At 41.1% G+C, this 20,499-nt stretch overlaps 1 protein-coding gene across 7 annotated transcripts in view; it reads right to left on the bottom strand.

The window, feature by feature from the left end:
- DCTN1 (dynactin subunit 1) overlaps positions 1-20,499 on the bottom strand; it is a 1,835,652-nt gene that overhangs the window by 424,601 nt on the left and 1,390,552 nt on the right. For all 7 annotated transcript variants that reach the window (XM_044063298.1, XM_044063299.1, XM_044063300.1 and 4 more), the window contains one exon: positions 15,892-16,023. In XM_044063298.1, coding sequence (XP_043919233.1) covers positions 15,892-16,023 — 132 coding nt within the window. The remainder of the gene's footprint in view (positions 1-15,891; positions 16,024-20,499) is intronic.

The following is a 20,499-nucleotide window of genomic DNA, read 5'->3' as shown; positions in this document are numbered from 1 at the left end:
GTTAACTTTTTCTGACATCGGACTGAGGCGAGAAAAGGTTCCCCAATGGGGTACTTAGCTTTACTGAAGACTTCGGACTGAAATTCAAATTGAAAATCTCAAGTGTCGGCCGACCTGCACTTGGGAACTGCTTCTGCTTCGGGCACCGCGCGGCAAGAAAGACTGAAGAAAATGGCGTTGGATGCCTCTTATATACCCCTGGCGCACTGATGTCACGGAAGAAGCGACAGCAACCGACGCCGGACCAAGACTTTGGAATTTGGGCCGACAGCGGGACTGCCTGACGGCAGGATAACCCAAGTGTGATGACTGTAGCAGGGTAACACGATGAACATCATCACTAGAGCAGTAAACTACATACTTGCAGATGAATTGGTTCAGCAATACCAATGTTTATGCGCACAAGATAAGATGAAGTATTTAATGTATAAATTAAAGTAGTTATGTTATGGCAGCTTAGGATGTGTGGGAAGAGAATAAATAAAAATAATACAAAAACTGATAAATGGGATGCTGTTGTTTATGAGTATGGACAGTAGGATACAAGCACTGAAAATGTTTAGTCCCTTTAGTTTTGTATATAGGTCAGGCATATTTTATCAAACTAAGGAGACTCTGTGGATGGCAATAAAGAGTCAAATTAATTTATTTGTAAGAAAGCGTCGAGAACTAAGTGGGTAAGATGATTCTCCCAGAGAACATAGTGGTTTAGGCTTACCTGAGTTGAAGGGATAGCTATGCAGTTAATGACTATATAATACAAGCAGAAGGTTCTTAATCAAAGTGCAAGGGGATGCTGATGAGGAAAGGGGAGGGGGCAGAAATAAGGAGACAGTACTGTTTTGGATGTTAGCTCCAAGGAGCATAATAAAAAAAAAAAAAAAACAAAATAATACACAAAAGCATTTTAAGAATGAAGCCAGCACAGGAATGGAGAACTTCGATTTTACCATCAGGGATGACTGCAAGTAAGGATATATAAAATAGGAAAGAAGAAGTTGGAATTTACTGGAGAAAATCAGTAAAGGAACCAAGGCATTGGGAGGAAATGGGAAATATAATTACGGTGAGATGAAGCCAAGCAGAAGTTTGAATTGCAGGTTAGAGACTGCCTTCTGAGACTGATAAAAGAATACAGTCAAAAAGTGAGAGATAGAGTAAAGCCCAGCTACAGTAGACTTTTAGTTGTGTTCAGAATGGAAGCTGCTGTTAAAAAAGGAAAGTAGGGTATATATTACATGACATCTGTAAGAACCAGAGGATGTTAAAAAAGACTGGCAAGAGACTGGAAAGGCAATTTACCAAGGAACAACGGAAAGTTGTCTCTATAGGTCCCAAATAAGAAACAAAGTCAAGAAAGTTAAGGATTTTTGCTTGGAAGTGTTTGCATATATATTTTTATTTCCCAAGTAGACTTTTTCCTTAGGAAGACAACAAATGCTGAAGGAGTGATGGAAAACTGGGAGGTAATTGGGACCAGGTGTTCTGGGAAAAAGAGTTCGCACATTTTAAAAACTTCCTACAGACAGTTTGGTCAGAAATGTCAGGGAAGCAAACTGTCACTATGCAAATAATTATTTTGGGCTGGGACATAGGCTATGAGTTTTCTTGACATAGTAAGGCCTTATTAAGTTTAATGCTATGAGCTACCAAATAAGCAATTACAAGAAAATGGAAATCAGAATCTATATTAACAACTGAAATACTGAGTATCCACAGGCAGATAAAGAAATGGAGATGGGATCTATAGATAAAAGCAAAGAGCAAACAAACAATGTCAAAGTGAATGATTATTGATAAAAAGGAAACGTATTCTGCACACAAAAAAAAGTTTGTTTGCTTTTATCCTAATGTATTTGTACCAGTATCACAATTGCAGTTGTGATTTAACAAAGCTGTTTAACAAAAAAAAAAAAAATATATATATATATATATATATATATATATATAAATATATATACCAAAGATAGATGAGATAAAAGCAGATGTATATAAATCAATCAGCTGGGAAGTCTCCAGAAAATACTCCTAAGGAAGCTTAAAAGATGTAAGGAATGAAAGTGAAAAACAAGTTTTAACAATGCTTTGAAAGGGAAGGAAGTACTAGGATCTTGGAAGAAAGATGTGGTGGTTGTATTACTCAAGGGTGCAATGGACCCTTCAGATTCAACTTAATTTAGACCCACCTCAGTTTTAAACCATAATTATAAATGGTTTGCATCATTACTAAGAGAATGACAAAGGTGTTGCCAAAAGTGATAGAGATGGATCGATGGCCTTGTGGAGGGGTGGTAAACATCTCACAACACTAATGGCAGAGTGATGATCCAAAGGCAAACAGGGTGCAAGAAAATGCTGCTACTGTCGGCTGGCCTTGATGCAGAGAAAGCATTTGTACAGTGGGTTGGGATTTTATGAACAAGGCAATGACAGCATTAGTGTTCTCACTCAGAATAATAAGATTAATCTCTTCCACATCCTTTTTGCCAACAGTACTCTGACTCCTACACTTTATTTACTGATATCTCTCTGTCCATTTTGTATGCTCCACGTATCAGGCTACTACAATCCATGTAAACATGTACATACTATGCCTCACTTAACTATCTTCTCTTTACTATACTAAACCTCACTTTACTATCCCTCTTGTTCTCATATCTCTCTACTAATACTACTTTCATCTGTTTCCTACCTGCCCTGTTTGAAGTAAAAAAAAAAAAAAAAACACCACCATAGGTAGGTTATACTTTGCTATTTAGAAGTATATTTCCCTCCATGTACCACGTATGTTTCTTATTGTACCTACTTATATTTCTGAGCATGTCAGTCTTGTACATTTTTTATTACTCCTGTTTTATTCATTATTTCAGAGTTTTATTTTCTATTGTTATAACTATGTCTACGTACTGGAGCTTTTCTCTTCAGGGCTATTTTTGTTCAGCTGGACCAACCCGGTTAACAAATGTCAAACTAATAAATAAAAATTAATATGAAGGGCCAGAGGTAAGAATTAATGTTGGAAGGTTCCTCCCTTTCAAGCTGTGTTTAAACAGAACCACCTTATATTTAAGGACTCACAAAGTTAAGGATATAACTTGTAAGATAATCACAAAAAGTTATCTTTATTCACAGATTACATTTTTGGTACCTGATAAACCCAGAAAAAGTCATTTCAGTGTTCTGGAACATTCTGGGGTAGTTTCACGTTTAATACTACTGGCTGCAGAAAAAAATGCTAGAAAATGGAAATCAAGTCAAAACCAACTGTGACTGAAGTACTGAATATTGTAACGTAACTGGAGATGGGAATCTTTAGAAAAGAGAAACATAAAATGAATTTTTCGGAACAATACATGCAGAATAAAGTTCAGGAAGAGGAGTGAAGTTTAAGGGAAGGCAGATACTGAGCAATATGTAATGGACTGACTGATAATTGTTAAAAAAACAAATGGGTATATGCAGAAAAAAATGAATATGTTTTTAGGGTATGATATATTTTGCATTAATGCATGTGTACATATTTTATTTTTTAAAATGTGAAGGCTTAATAAAGTTGTATAAAAAAGACCTGTCTTTCATTTCTCTGGCCTTCTGATGGTACACAGATGTACTGTTATGTCATACACTCCTCATAAAGCTGACATTAGGAACTTTCAATCACAGTCATCAGCCAAGAAGTAACACTGAACATAATATTCTCACTCTGATGTCAGCATTTGAACGAATTTATATATTGGCACTTATGGCAACGTTTTTACATTGTTCTCCTTTCCAGGGCAGTACAGACAATGGTGCTCTAGGTCTTAGCTCCTTATTTGCTGACCACAAAACATTAAGCCACTAAATCTGCAAAACCCTTGTGAATATGAGAACTTGTGGGCATCTGTCAGGATTAAGGGTAAAATTGTGAGAAAATAAAAATGGCAGTCGTGATCTCCAACAGTGGCAAGCAGTGTCGTGGCATGCTAATCCCAGAGTATGTGAGCTTCAGGGATAAACCAAACACAGTCCCTTATGCTACATCCACTGGCCTCATGTAATGATTTACTATTCAGTCAGGCAAAAAACAAAACAAAAAATATACACTTTATGCAACGCCACTTAGCTAGGGTTAAAGTATTCCAGGCGCCATAAAGTGTGCTCTTCAAATTTTCCCTTAGAACTAGCCAGTTTTTTTAGTTTTAGCACTAAAATCTGTTTCTTTGAGCTCAGCACTTGCTTAGATTTCATTGTAAGCACTAAATAAGCTACAAATTACTACAGCGCTCAACTTTCCTCACTTGTCTAGAGAAAAACAGTTTTTAGTACTTAATAAATAAGCACCTATCCAGGCATGTCTAAGGGTCAAGCTCCTGATGTTTTCTCCTGTCTACCTGATGAATCTAGGCATCCTGGGGAAATGCAGCAATTGCCTCATGTACACAGACAACCCTCTCCTCCTACCACCCAACATTACAACCTGTGAGAGATGTACTTATATAGCCAAACTGGAAGCAAAGCTCTCTTCACCCAAGACTGGACTAGACAGTCAAGAGGAAAAAGTAAACACTTGCACCACACCACACTCATCACATAGTTCCTCAAAACCTACACCACCAAAACACCCACATAGAAACATGAAACACACACCTACATTCGCGGAGGCTCTCAATAAAAATCTGCTCAAGCAACAGAGACCTCCAAAGCAGAAGCACAAGCAACCTCCACCCCCCAACACAGCCCAAATGACACACAGCCCACAAACTCAGTGTGCCACTCAACCACAGCCCATAAGGCATAACAACGTACCCAAAACTCTAGTCATAGGTGACTCTATAATCAGGCACAGTGATGCTGTCGGGTGCCAGGATCCGCCACATAACACACGCACTCAGGTCACTCCACAACAAGTACAAATATGACTCTGTCATTGTCCATGTTGGTGTGAATGACCTGAGATGTACCTCCCTGGACTACATGAAAGAGACATGGAGGAGCTCTCCGATCGTGTAGCCCAGGCAGGTATGACACTAGCCCTGAGTAGCATCCTGCCATCACCCAGAATGATACTACAGTACAAGGACAAAATGACTGACTTCAATAATTGGCTAAGCTTCTGGTGTCATTCTAAGGGGATCCAGTATCTGTCTGCCTGGGGTGACAAGATCGACAGACCACGATGCTTTGCCAGAGATGGCCTACATCTGTTCCCTTGGAATTCCGGATACTGGCTAAGGCTCTTTGTCACCCCATATAGTGCCTTTTTTAGGCAAGGTTCAAATGACAAATTCACCACCTTAACAGGTACAAGCAAGCAAAATCTGAGGGTAATATTACTCAGTGCTAGAAGTCTAAACCTCAAAATGCATTCACTCGAGGCACTCCTTAAAATGAAGAACATCGACATCTGTGCAGTGACAGAGACCTGGTTCAAGGCTCCAGAGAACACCCCTGCATTACCAGACTATAATTCATACCAAACCTTTCAGCCACCTAACCTGGACCGAAACACTAAAGGCGGACGCGTGCCCATATTCATTAAGGATATCCACACCTCCAGGCTAGTTGCTCAGCATAAATGCATCCGAGATTATCCAAGTTCAACTAACTCTGGGCAGGACCGCAATCCAAATTGTAACTTGCGACAGATCCCCCACTATGCCCCGGGATTCTCACTCCTCATTTCTTGATACGCTGGAAAATATTAGGGTACAACCCAACACCCTAATAGTGGGCGATTTCAACTACCCCACCATAACTGGGAAAACTACTCATGCACCAACTCATTTGCTCAACGTTTTCTGGAATTCATAAATTCCAATGCTTTGGATCAACTTATCCACACCCCCTCCAGGGGCAACAATATCTTAGACCTGGTCATTACCAACATGGGTGACCACTGTTCCATACCAGAGGTCAATTCCTCATTGGTCAGATCAGATCACAAGCTAATCACCCTAAACAGCCACATCCCGCCCCCATTAGGGAAACCACCGTAAAAAATTTCTCCAAAGCCAACTTCACGCTTCTTAAGACAGTAGTGGTAAACTTCACTACACCCATGCAGATGGACAACAGAGGTACGACTGCTGAATCCTACACAAATGCACTTTAAAAACACTTACACGAGTGCATGGATCATGCTATCTCTAACAGAACCAAGATGCTATCCTCCAAAAAAAGGAAGCCAATCTGGTGGTCCCCTGCCATAAACAAACTCTACAACAGAAGAAAGAAACTGTTGCAAAAAAAAGAGTAAAATCCCATGATTGGAGGAACTTCCCTGGTCAGCCTCAGTAAGAAGCTGAGATCCCTCATAAAATCCTCCAAAGCTAGTTACGAAAACAAAATCGCCACTGATTCTAAAGACAACCACAAAGCATTCTATAGCTAATTCAAGAATCTCATATGACTGCAAACTAGGAGCCATAATCGAAACTCCTAACTATGTGGAGATCCTGCAAAAGGGCCTCATGGAGAGAGATGCCTGGTATCAAAGCCATGGCCTCAAGCTCAATGCCAAAAAGTGCATTGTCATCCCCTTTAGTAAAAACTCTGTACCCATGGGCTACCACATAGGTGGTAGTCTACTTAACACTGAAAGTGTGATGAGACCTTGGGTCACAGGTGGACAGTAGTCTCTCCTTTGATAATCACATTGCCACAGTAGTTAGGAAATCCTTCTACATGGCACACCATCACAAAAGGTGTCTCATCCAGGAAAAAAGAGGTCATTGCTCCTCTCTACTTGTCACTCATTAGACCCATTATAGAGTACAATGACCCTTTTGGTATGTACCTCACAAGACATCTACAACAACTGGAAAGGCCACAGAAATACCTCACAAACAGGATTACTGGCCTCAAACAGATGCCCTACACATACCGTCTCAAAAAACTCCAGCTTTACTCCACCACATATCGCCTACTCAGAGGCAATCTCTGCCTAACATACAAAGCTATGCCAAACCCAGAGTTGTTGGACATACTTCACTTAAAGAAATCCCAATCCCCCTGAGCTACACGCTCTAGGGACCTAAACCTTGTCACTACAACAAACAGAACATGCTGGACGGATAGATTCCTGTCCCAGAGACTTCCCATACTCTGGAACAAACTATCTATATCAAACAAAGCTCCTCATTAGCACTTTTCAAGAAAAATCTTGACGATTGGATGGGAAATAGGAAATTCACTCCGGAGATCACCTCTGTGGCTCTGCTGGACAGGGGCACAGGAAAATAATTTTCTTGGGTGGCGAAAGCCAGGGTACTTTTTTGGTTAGGCTTATATAGGCCCTAGGGCCAATGGCCTAGTACCTACCTATGAACTAATTGAGGGCTTCTGAATGCATGTTCTGCATGGTAGTGAGTACTGTGTCAGCAGTGGTTATACAGTCGTTCTGCTTAGACTTCCTCAGCACACCAAGGGACTTGGTGTAGACTGATGCCTGAAGGCACTTCTCATTCAATAAGGACAATTTATTTTAGGTGTACTGACAAGGCTTCATACAAGAACAAGCTGAAAGGCACAGAGTATAACCTTTAAAGTACTCATTTGTTTACTTCCTCTTTTGGAAATCTTAGATTAGGTCCTGAAACATCTACCCACAGAGGGCCTTAAACTGGAAGGAGGCATCAGAATAACCACAGCAAGCTCATCTTTAGGGAGATCCTCAGTCATACTATCCAGCAGAGGAACAAGCACAAACATGCTTCCCCTGATCACTGCATCAATGCAGTTAAAGATTATTAGAAAAGGCCACTAAGGACATCACTGCAAAGGTATTTTACAGACTCCGCTACCACAGAATAAGGGAGTGCTATGAATCTCACTAGTGTTTTGAAACCAGCACCAAAGAGAAATGACCAAAATTCCTACCAGGAACAGGATAATACCCTCTAATCCACCTTTTTCATTGTTTTGGACTCCTTATCCAGCTGCAAGACAAAAAGGTGCTGAAGTTACTGGGACCTATGGTATACCACAGAGTTCATAAAGGATGTTTTTAGAGATGTCAGTCTGCTCTGTTGAGTTACACTGAAAGCATACTCCTTAATGGAAACAAAGCAAGCTGAATCTAAGCACTTTCAAGCCTGATAAACGTTACCTTTTACGACAGGCTCCATTGGACAGGTGGACCCAGGGCTCCTCATCTTTCTTTACCAGACAATGACTGCATTAACTAAAATATGAAAGTAGTGGGGTGACAGGCCAAGCTACAGTGGACCACGGGACATCACAATCTTAATTGCTGCATTAAAAAAGGGCTGCTCCGAACATCATTATCTTATTCTGAAACAGGGATCTACACAGGCTATTTGAAACACCTTCCCAGGGTGTAATGAGCAAGACTATCCTCCTCTCTGGAGTTGTAGATTGGGGGGCAGAGCTCAATCTTCATATGAGACGACATGGATATGAAAGGCGGAAGCTGAAGGCCACATGATAACATCCCAACATTTCGAGGCAACTTCACCAGAGCTGGAACCTTTTTCGGACATGTGTATGTACAACCTAAAATGCGTGAAACCATGCTACCAAAGGCTGTGCACCTCCATCAGAGGGTACAAAGAAAGATGTACCCCAAAGCTTTCCCAGACCCTTAAATTAAGATCAGGATTGAACATGTCCTCTGCAGGAAAGTACTTTAGAGTGTAGTCCTTTCTTATCAGTATATCATCCTGCAACACCAATCTACGTTTCTCTTACTGAACTTTCAGTGATGATGGCAAGTATGCAACCCGCTAAGCCATTAACATTAATAATTAGTGCATAAGGGTTGGCCTTCTACAGACCCCAGAAACTACAAACCCATTAGTCTGACTGGTTTCATACACAAACTTATGGAAACAATTATCAAGGAAATGATTAACAATGACATTGGAAACTTCCCCACAATGGATCTAACCCAATTCGGTTTAATCAAGAGAATACAACGCCTACTCAGTCTGGTAGAAGTCTCCAAGAAGGTCACCAAGTAAATGGAGGAGGGGAAAAATGGTGCATACTGCCAACCTTGACCTGGCCAAAGCATTTGTTTCCCCACTCAGGCATTGTAGACAAACTCAAGAAATTATGTATAAACCCCTATGTTATATTCTGGATTGCCAGCTGGCTCTCAGATACGACTAAGGAAGTTACGATAGGAGAGGCCGGTCACTAAAGTCGTCTCTCAGGGCTCAGCGCTGGGTCCTCTCCTTTTTGGCATTTACTTTTGAGAAGTCAAAACCAACCTACCTGGAGACAAAGGACCCTTTCAACATTAAACCGTGGTGTCATCTCTCAGCCTCTACTCCCTGCTTCCTCTCTCAAGGAAAAGAAACTAAACGTATGTTACCTATGTCCTGCCTATAACATTTACTACTGCCTGCTATTATTTCAGGGGTTCTAAAGCTCGTCCTGAGCCCAGTCAGCCAGCAGCCTCTTACCCCCTAAAACTAGCTACCTTAGTATACACATATCCTACACCACCTTCAGTACCCCACTTACTACTTTTTTCTCACTCCCCTAAATTATCAAGAGCCTACCCTCCCCATTATAGTTGATTGTATTACCAGCTTTGCCCTGCAAGTGGCTCCCCTATCCCATCTAAGCTTTTCTCCTGCCTATCTCTTTCACATTCTGCCATTATGACTCCATACTTCTATTAACTGAACTACTCTAACACTTTACACTGTACCCTTTTTCTTACTTATCACACTCTCCTGTTCTATAACAGCCTCCCCACCTATCTGTGTTCCTTCCCACTTTAGACTTGCTAACCTTTCCAAACGTAATCAGCTTTGCTGACTGATTGTCTCTCCTCAGCTGCTCCATTGCCTTTTTCTACCCGCTCCGTTCGCCCTGCGGGCTCACTCCGCTCCCCTACCCTACCCCCAAATCCCACCCACCCCCACTGCATCTACATTTATACTTAGCAGACCACTCCTACATCCTGTCTACCATTTACACCCCACCCATTTCTCCACCTTCTTCCTCTCTACCTCACAAACTCCTCCCTTTCACCATCATCTTCCCCCTCCCCCTATAATCCATCTACTCACACCACCCTTCATACTGAACACAACAGCTATTCCTAAGCCTCCTACCTAAACTACATATTCTAAGTCACCAGCCTCAACATGCTTGCTAAATTAACATCAATCTCAATCCAACTACTACTAATACTAAACCTTATTTATATCTATCACCTCACCCAGCCCAACTCCACAACTCACACACCACTACTTCACTCAACCAGCTCACTCCCTTCAACCCACTCAAACTCATTTGCCTCAATCTCCCCTGCACTGTATCCCATAAAGACCCATCTATTTTTTAACTACAAACTAATCTCTACTAATAAACCCTTTAGCTCCTCTCTAACCTCCAATATCCACACAAACCCAACAAAACACATGATACAAATAAGACAATCCAAACACCACACCAACTTTTCCCAACTCCTATCAACCATACTTCTATCAGGAGATATACACCCTAACCCAGGCCCAAATACCACTTACCCTACATCTAAATCTATCCTACTAGCTTCACTAAATGCCCGAAGCATAGTTAACAAAATCCCCAATTTTCATGCCTGGCTTCACCACAACAAGCCTGACATCCTAGCTATTTCAGAAACCTGGTTAAAACCTCATATAAAAGACACTGAAATAGTACCACCAAACTACTCCATCATCAGAAAAGACCGGGTACAGAAAAAGGGTGGGGGAGTAGCTCTACTTTACTCATCCTCCCTATCCATTACTCCCTACAACAAACCCATTCCACAATTCTCCAATGCAGAATTAGTTCTAGCTCTTTCTTCTTTAAATAAACACAAACACATTTGCATAGCGTCACTTTACATCCCCCCTGGAGACAATATCTCAGTACTTGAAGATATACTATCCTGGCTTTCTACCAACATCAGCAATGAAACTATTATCATGGGAGACACCAATATTAATTGGTCTTCCATTCATTCACCTACACACCGCCTAAACATCAACCTTTATAAGTACTCTCAGCTCATCAACCTCCCTACTAGGCCCTCTAAAGACTTCTCCACTGGAAGTACCCTAGACTGGATCTTAGTCTCTCACCCTCACAACTACAATGATAGTGGAACTCTTCCTAATTCCCTCAGTGACCACCTTCCCATTTACACCAGACGTCTTCCATCTCCATTACAAGTTACCCATAACTACATCAGTACTCGCTATCTAAAGAAATTCAACCCAATAGCCTTCTCTGACTCCCTAAAATCAATAAACTGGAACCCCCTAAAAACTCTACCCCTAGATAATGCTGTTGAACACTTCAATACAACTTTCCTAAAACTACTAGATAGTTTTGCCCCCATAAAAACCAAAAGAATAAGTAACAAAACCACCCCCTGGCTAACAAAAAACACAAAAACCACTATGCGACTCAAGAGACAAAACATGGTCTCGCTACCAAAGAAACAAAACTCCTACCACCCTTAATGAATTCAAAACACTTCGCAATAGAGTTAAAAAGCTTATCACAATTGATAAACAGAATTATTTCTCCTTACTACAAAACAACCACAAAACCAATCCACAAAAATTCTGGAAAGGCATCACTACCCTCCTAAAACCTGGCTCAACAGAAAACCCAAGCCCAGACCCAAATGCACAAGATATAGATCTGGCTACCCAATTCAATTCATTTTTCATAGACTCTATTTCCAAGCTAACCTCATCCTTCTCTAATAACACCTCACCCCTACTGCTGCATCTTCCCTATCATCACCCCCTTCATCTCCAGCCTCCCAACTCCCATCATTCTCCCTAAAACCCATTCCTACTTCTACCATAAGAAAACTCCTCCAAAAGCTAAAACCATGCTCCAATGCCCCCGATAACATTCCATCATCCTTCCTCAACATAGCTGCCAAAGCCATTGCCTTCCCCATCAGCATCCTAATCAATCGCTCTATCCAAGAAGGTCTTGTACCCAAACTCTGGAAAAGGGCTTTCATTATTCCCCTGCACAAAGGTGGCAATAATAACAATATTACTAACTTTCGTCCCATCGCCATCCTCTCTCCTATATCAAAACTCCTAGAGAAATGTATCCATCTTCAACTCCTTCCCTATCTCTTAGATAACAGCTTACTAACTTCCACACAACATGGATTCAGACCAGGTCACAGTACCATGACTGCCCTCCTTTCCTTCCTGGAAACTGTAAATAAAGACAGAGATTCTGGCTCCACTGTATCTACCCTCTTTCTTGACCTGTCTAAGGCCTTTGATACTATCTCTCACAACCTCCTCCTTACTAAACTATCTAACTTAAACCTATCCCCTTCCCCTCTCAATTGGTTCACCAGCTATCTCTCTAACAGACAACAAGCTGTCAAATGGAAAAAAGCCATCTCCACTTTCCTTAACACACCCACTGGTGTCCCCCAAGGATCCATCTTGGGCCCTCTCCTTTTCAATATATTCATAAACAATTTTTTCCATTCAATTCCCCAGGCTAAACTTATTCAATATGCAGATGATTCTACAATTATCTGTGCAGCCAGATCCATCCCCACTCTTTTACATCTAACTCAAGATGCCTTCTCTACCACAGAACAGTGGATGAAGGACAATCATCTAGCACTCAATGCATCAAAACCAAACTTATGGTATTTACCCCTCAAAACCACAACCTTTGATAGTACACTATTCTCCATCACTAGCCAAAATAATACACCTCTCGAACTAGTATCTGAAACCAAACTACTAGGAGTCCAGATTGATGACCAGCTTAGATTCAAAAGCCACCTACTACTAAACATAAAAAAAACCCACCAGAAACTCGGCATGCTGTACCGTAACAATAAATTCCTCACTACATCTACAAAGATCACTCTTGCTACTACATTTCTCATCCCCTCTCTCCTGTATGGTGCCCCTCTCCTAACAAACCTACAATCATCTCTCAAAAGTAAACTGTCCTCCTGTTATAATAAGATTGCCAAATTTGCCACCAGCCACAAATCATCTACCCATCACTGTACATCTCTGCACAAACTCAATTGGCTAGAGCTTCCTCACTCTCTCTCATATACTCAGCTCACTTTTGCCCACAAACTAATTTTTCAACCCTCACTCTGTCCCTCTCTCAACTCTACCTTTAAAATGCACATGCCACAAAGACTCCTAAGATCTAATAACCAAAACCTAATAGAACTGTACAAACCCCTTCACTCTCCAGGACAAAACCTCCTATCCTATGCCCTGGCACGCATATGGAACTCACTTCCTCCCTCTATCCGTACCACCACCAACCTCCCTGCCTTTAAAAAATCACTGCACTCATATTTAACATCCTCATGGGAATGCTCCTGCACCCACCCCTCATAGCCTATTCCTCACCTCTTACAAACAACCATATCATATATTACGAAAAACCAATTTAGCCAACTGTAACAACATCTTATCATTTAACAATCCCTACAATTCCACTCATGGAACTATATATTTACACAACAGCAATGCTTGCTCCTATCCAGAACTTAACTCAAGGATCTTTATTTCATCTACTTATATCTTAATTTTCCGACAAAATAAAACCCATAACTTATCACTGTAACTGCTTAACCTTTGTTTTTCTCTGTAACCCACAAATGATTTAAATTTTAAACTGCTGTAATCCTTTTGCTACCATTGTTTAAAGATTTGTCTCTAATCTACAAATGATTGAAATTGTAAACTAATGTAATCTTTTTGTAATGTGCGTTTTGGAGCTTTTCTCCCCAGGACTCCATTGAAAATGGGTTCTTTTTGGCCCAATGGACTATCCTGGTAAACCAACTGCAAATAAATAAATAAAATAAATAAATAAAATGTCAAGGGTCTCTGACTGACCATGTCGACACATGATTACAAACCTGGAGCAGTCACAGAATCTTCCCAAGATGATAATATCCTTTAGGAAGGGATAATACTGACAAATAACTTGTGCCATAGACACTATTTAAAACGCAATGTCAGGAAATGCACAACAGTACCCTTTGAGAAGTTAGCTACTCCAGGAAACTAACTCATTGACAACAGACCGCTAAGAGTTGACTCAATAAGCAGGGATTTTGGGATGTATGTAGACAGCAACCAGGCTTTTGACCATGTGTCTAATGTAGCACAGAAATCATTCTGTGCTGCTCAGCTTATAAGTAAGGGTAGTGCATCCTAGGTACAAAGAAATCCTCATTCCACTGTACTCGGCCATCACAGGATCCATCATTAAGTAAAACGCCTCATTCAGTACGTACCTGACCACGCACAGGCAACAGATGGAATGTCCATAGAGGATCCTCATAAAAATACACAGATTTAATAAGTCCTGTGCAGATCACCTTAAAGGCCTATCCCTGTACTCTGTCTCATACAGACTGAAAAGGGATGATCTATGCCTGGCAGACCAGGCATAGCAGGATCCCAGTCTGATAAGACTTTTTCCATATTTTCAAAACAAATAGCATCAGAGCTACCTCATGTAAGGACTTGCACCTTGTTTGTGACATAAATAGGGAATGCAGGAGCAACAGGTACGTATCTCAGAATACCCCTTCTCTGGAACAGGCTTTCCATCCATGTAAAGCAGAGCTCTTCCCTGACCCTGGTCAATTATAACCTGGACCGATGAATGGGAAATCGGAAACTCAACCCCGGTGTGCCACCTAATGGCAGTGTCAGTAGCACAACAGGTAGCACACTTGCCTTTGGTGCAAAAGGCTGGGGGTTGTGTTCCCACACCAGACAGACTGATTGTGGACATCGCAGTACAGCATACGGTCCCATCTCTCTGAGCTGGTGTTAGCTAAGGTGGATGTAAAAGATTCCATGGCACCTACTGAAAAGAGTAAGTGCAGCTCCCCAATGACCTGGCCAAATTTCCCCTAGTAGTATAAATACTACTTTGGGTTGCCCTTGCAAAAAGGCTACTATTCTAGTCAGACTAATCTGGCCAACAAAGGCTGAATAAATAAATACATCAAAATGTATAGAGACAACCTGTAAATGTTTGACCACACATGCCCTGGCTTGCACATACCAATAAAAACAACCTCTAGATCACCAAACTGCTTTATACATTTGGGATGCATGCCTAGGCTTAAGGCCTTTGTGGTTGTTAGCCTAGTAAATACATATAAACCTATGAATCTATTATTCAACTTAAAGTGCTTTTCTACCTCATACTGACTAATTCTGTTCAATCTTCTTCTAAATTTACTGCACTTCACCTACAGTAAAATGAAACACCCAGCAGAAAAAAAAAAAACATTTCATTAAGTAGTCAAATTTATGAAGTCTGACTTAATGAAAATTACATAACGTTTTACAATAATAAACTGGCCACATGAGACAGGACATCAGCTCCAACTGCATATTCACTTCACCTTTCATGTGCAAACTAACAAAAATAACCAGGCAAAAAAATGCACGCAGGCATGTAACACAGCACACTGCCTAGCTTTAATCAGTTATACAAAAACAGCCAGGCATTTCAAAATCTGATCAAACTAAACAGCTACAAAGAATCAGTATCAATGAAAGTAGTAGATTGTGCCAGCCAGTGCCAAATGAGACTCAACAGGTATAAACTTCAGAAAGCTCGCTCAAACAGGATCTGGCAATATTAGAAAAGCTGCAGCATATCTTATATTACATTACACCCTGCTAGTAAAGGCCACAACAAAAAATTCAAGAACATTTGTTAGTATCAACACAAACGCAGTGATAACATGCAACACAAGTCTAGCTCTCAGCATATTTACACCATTCTTGGCCTAGTACTTTCTGAAACACGTATCCAAGTGAACTGAAACAGAATCAGCAGTAGGTAATGTAAGCACAGCAATGTACTTGCATGTTGGGTGGCTAAAGGCAATGGTAAATGGCTTACCTTCATCTGCGGCTTTTCTGAATCGTACTCGCCTTCTTGCATAGCAGTTGCCATCTTGTTCATTGTGGCAATGAGGATATTACACGACTGTCTCAAACAGTCATAGGGACTGATGCCCTGGGAGCAATAGATCTGCAGAAAAAGAAGACAAAACAGACCGAGACACAAACCATCAGCATCATACTGTAAGATGATTCTGTTTGTCCAACAAATAAAATAAATCAGTTAGTAACTTGGGACAACTTCGGAACCCTTTAGCTCAACATAATTCTGAAGTCTCGTTTCATTGTTGCATCATATCATGGCAAGAAGGGCATGCTTACCCTGTCACTCAATTCAAATCCCACACATTCAGAAATCTCAACATGCAAGGCAAAACATCCTCAGACAGCATAAAACTATATGTTTAGAAGACTCCATCTACAGAAGCTGACCAAGCATAGATGAGTGGCAGTGGTGGTGGTGGTGAGGGGTTGGTTAATAAAGCACCCACACCAGAAGGCCGCTTCACTGATCAGCTCATAAGCAAAGAGAACATGTATGCTATATATAACTTCAAAGGCCTTATGAACTTGTGCATTTCTGGGACAAACATCAGACGCAGCTATGCTTTTGGGCAGTTGCCTTTCATAGCAGCATATGCAAACATGAGAACACTTAAAAGTAAAAGACAATGCAGTTCAGTCTACTTGTTTGGTAAGCTAGTGTAACTGGTGCACAGGAAATTAAACATTTGGTTTGTCATTCTGGCTTCATATACCTTCTCCTAGCAAAACTAGCACTGGTGGTGTACACACAAGGTATGAAGAGATACAGTCTTGATTTCTGCCCCAAAAAGAAACAATGTTTGGACTGGTGGACAGCTTTGAACCCATAATAGGGACAAAGTTCTAACGGACAATCAATTATAAATAAAAGAATAAAATAAGTGGATAGTAAAATGGTGCCAATCTAAGAGGACCAGAGTGAGTGAGTGAGCGTGTGTGTGTGTGTGTGTGTGTGTGTGTGTGTGTGTGTGTGTGTGTGTGTGTGTGTGTGTGTGTGTGTGTGTGTGTGTGTGTGTTGGATGAAATGAACAAAGCTACCCTCTTTGCCAGATATGGCCTGCATCTTTCCATCCTTGTTTTCGTACAATGACAAAATCTTGCTACTCCCATAATGCCTTTTTAGGCACAGTTCACCTGATGGACATCCCAGCATAGCAAAGTTCAACCTCGATAACACACAAGATATCTGAATACCAGAAGGTGAAGCAACAAAATCTCTGAACTTGAAGCCTTCATTAACCTCAAAGACAAACTGTCAAATTACAGAAACCAGGCTCCACTGTGGTGACACTACTGCCACTAGACCATGGTACAACGCTAATCATGCATTCAGATCCACTTGGCAACTATGAGGAAGTATCTGCAGTTATTTGTAACCTCATTGTCTATCGGTAGATTTTGCAGGATAAGGATCTGGAAATGGCTGAAGTCCCAATTACAATGAATAAAGCTAGCTAATCCATTATAGCCAGTTAGAGATCCCTATCTATGACTCCTTCAGGGAATGCAGAATACAGTGAGCACTTAGAAATTTAATCTTTCTTACAGGCAACATCAACTAGCTACACATAAAACATCAAACACACAATACCAACAACAAATATGTTCAAGGATTTCTGGACTTGTTAATGCTAAATCCACAACCACAGTAAGGTCCACCTGTCATCTTAGACAGTTCCCTAATCTGGTACCCCCTCAGCTCAAAGCTGAGAAAGAAAAAAAAAAATAAATGAAAAAGGTCTTCAAGAAAAACGGGAGACAGATAAAGGTATTATGAGGTCCTGTAACAAGCACTTTACTCCTATACACTGAGCTTCAGAAGTAACCACAAATGCAAATGTAGTTACCAGTACTCATTTATGAACTCATAACATCTTAGCAAATTCATAAATCAATGCCAATATGACACTCACACTCCATCAATACCTGTTGATTGTGCTTCCTAACAGCTTACACTGTGACAGCCATCTCCTTCTTGCCATAGTTAAGGATCTGCCCAGTACTCCTGACAAAACTGTCCCCACACCCACCAGAAGTGTTAATCTTCCTGATTTTGTCCTCAAACATTTCTTCAAATTTCATTATTCCAAATTCTACATCCCCAGTCAGAATTGATCTTGATGTAATAATTTCTACGAAAACCTTATGCAGGTTCATAGGTGTTCATTAGGTTAATGACCACAAGTGTCTTTTAAGCCTAGCCATACATCCCAAATCTCTGACAAGGTCTGGTACCCTCAATAAATATAAGCAGGGGCATGGGAGGTGATACATTTACAAGCAGGGGCCAGGGAGACGAACCATTTACAGGTTGCCTGTGTTCATTAGAGACATAGGTGGCAAACCAGGGATGAATTTCCTGTTCTCCATCCAATTGTTCAAGTTAACACTTGAATTTGGTTAGGGAGGAACTCTGCTTCACATGGATGGGGAGCCTGTTCCAGAGTAGGGGAAGTCTCTGGGATACATAACTCTTTCTCCAGCAGGTTCTATTTATATCACAGGCATGGTTTAAGTCTTTAGAATGGGTAATTCTGGTGCTGTTTGTTTTGTGGATATCCAGGAGGTCCATCAGAATGAGGTATGCCAATGCCCTGTATGCCAGTCATACAGCTCCCCTCAGCCTGTAGGAGACAGACTACAGGGGATAGGGCCTTGCGGCAGTCTGCATAGGACATTTTACTTACTCCTTGTATTCTTTAAGTGAGGAACCTCTGTAGACATTTCATTTGTTGGATATGCCTGGTTAGCTACATACCAAAGGGGGCACTGTACTCAATAATAGGTCTGATGAATGCCAAATACAGTGGAACAATGGCTTCCTTAGAACTAGATGCCATACCTCTGTTTATAAGTTGCACAACACAGAATGATTTCCTCATTACTGTAGACACACGATGGTCAAAGGCTAGAGTACTGTCTGCGTGTGTCCCTATGTCCCTGACTACTGGGTCAGCTGTAAGGGCAGTGTTGTCAATATGATAGTTACCAGGGGTAGATGACTTCCTGAAGGATATTTTAAGCATTGCCTAGCATTTAGTTTTAGTACATGGCTCTGACACCAGTTGTTTGTCTGTGTTAGCCTTTCCTGGGGCACATTTGTGTTAGTGTGGGACTGAATGACAGCTCTAATTTGCAATCATCTGCAAATGTAGTCCACCTGAGACTACAGACATTGGCCTTGCCTTCAGAGAAGTAAATGACAAAAAGGAGCGGTCCAAGGACCTATCCTTGAGGGGCTACACTTGTGACTGGCCTCTTTGTAGAGGTGGACTCCCCAGTTCTAACTACCTGGGTCCTGTCTTTGAACCAGCTGGCTATCCACCGTGTGACATACAGGTTTGTACCTAACCTCTTGAGTTTGTCAACAGTACCCAGGTGGGGTGGACCTTCACTCCTTTACATTCAGGGATTGTGCTAAAAACAATTTACTATTTACTGATCATCATAAAAGGTGTAGATGCACATCAAGCCTTATAAATGGGGTTACTGCCCAACCCGTTTATTCCTTCTTGAACAGCTGCACGGAGCCATCCATACCAATCCAGCATAAGCACAATGGCAGGTTTAAAACTATACCCATATGGAGGAACTATCATGTTAACTCTATAATTAATAGAAAAAAGCTTCAGGCGAGCTCTAAAAAATGATGACTTCATTATTAGTAATGGGATTCAGGGATTTAAAACACGCAAGTACATCTCTCAACCATACCATTCAGAAACGTAAGGCAAGTTATGAACTTATGGCTGCAACTGATTCAAAAGACATCCATAAGGCTTTCAGCTATGTCAGGAAGCTTACAGGTTACCAGTAATTTGGTATTAAGCTCATCTTCAATGCGCCTTCTTCTCTCTACTAATATTTCTGCAAACAAGTTATTTTCCAACTTCACTCCATCCACTCTCATGTATGCCACCCTCCATCCCCCCACCATACACACCTCCTGAGATCAATTTGGACAAAGTCCTTTTGGCACTTGACAAAATTAAAATGCAACTTCCATGGGTCCTGACAATATCCCTAGATGTCTGGCGAGAGGCGTAAGTGCCCAACCACGTAAAACCCCATCAGCTCTTCAACCTGGGATATACAGGCACATTCGTGTCATTGGTATTATCTGCAAGACTATGGCATGTACTACAGCTGAACAATGGAATGCATTACATCTAAACTAATAAATGATATCTTATATCCTGAATATACACCAAGTTGGTTTGTAAAAGGGAGACTACACCTGTCCAACCTGGCTGAGTTCTTTAAAACGGTTACTGAGGCCATAGATAATGGACATACAGTGCACACTGCTTATCTGGACATTGGCAAAGCCTTTGACATTATTCCCCATGCTGGAATTATAGCCAAGCTCTCTCATCTCAGCATTAACACTGAATACACTGAACCCACTGACATTGCCAACATTCTGGCAGACAGGTTCAGTGCAAATTTCTCCTCCCCTCCCCCACAAAAGGAGAAATAACTATCCCAGCAGAGTGTAGCCTCCCTAACATCTCAGATGCCCATGTGAGAGCCGCCCTCTCTAAAGCTAAAAACACAGCAT

The sequence above is a fragment of the Protopterus annectens genome, chromosome 2.part1 (genome assembly GCF_019279795.1).
Source record: "Protopterus annectens isolate FY-2018-M chromosome 2.part1, PAN1.0, whole genome shotgun sequence".
In the NCBI taxonomy this organism is placed as follows: Eukaryota; Metazoa; Chordata; order Ceratodontiformes; family Protopteridae; genus Protopterus; species Protopterus annectens.
Note: the sequence above shows the minus strand (reverse complement) of the source record. Positions and strands in the feature narration are given on the sequence as shown.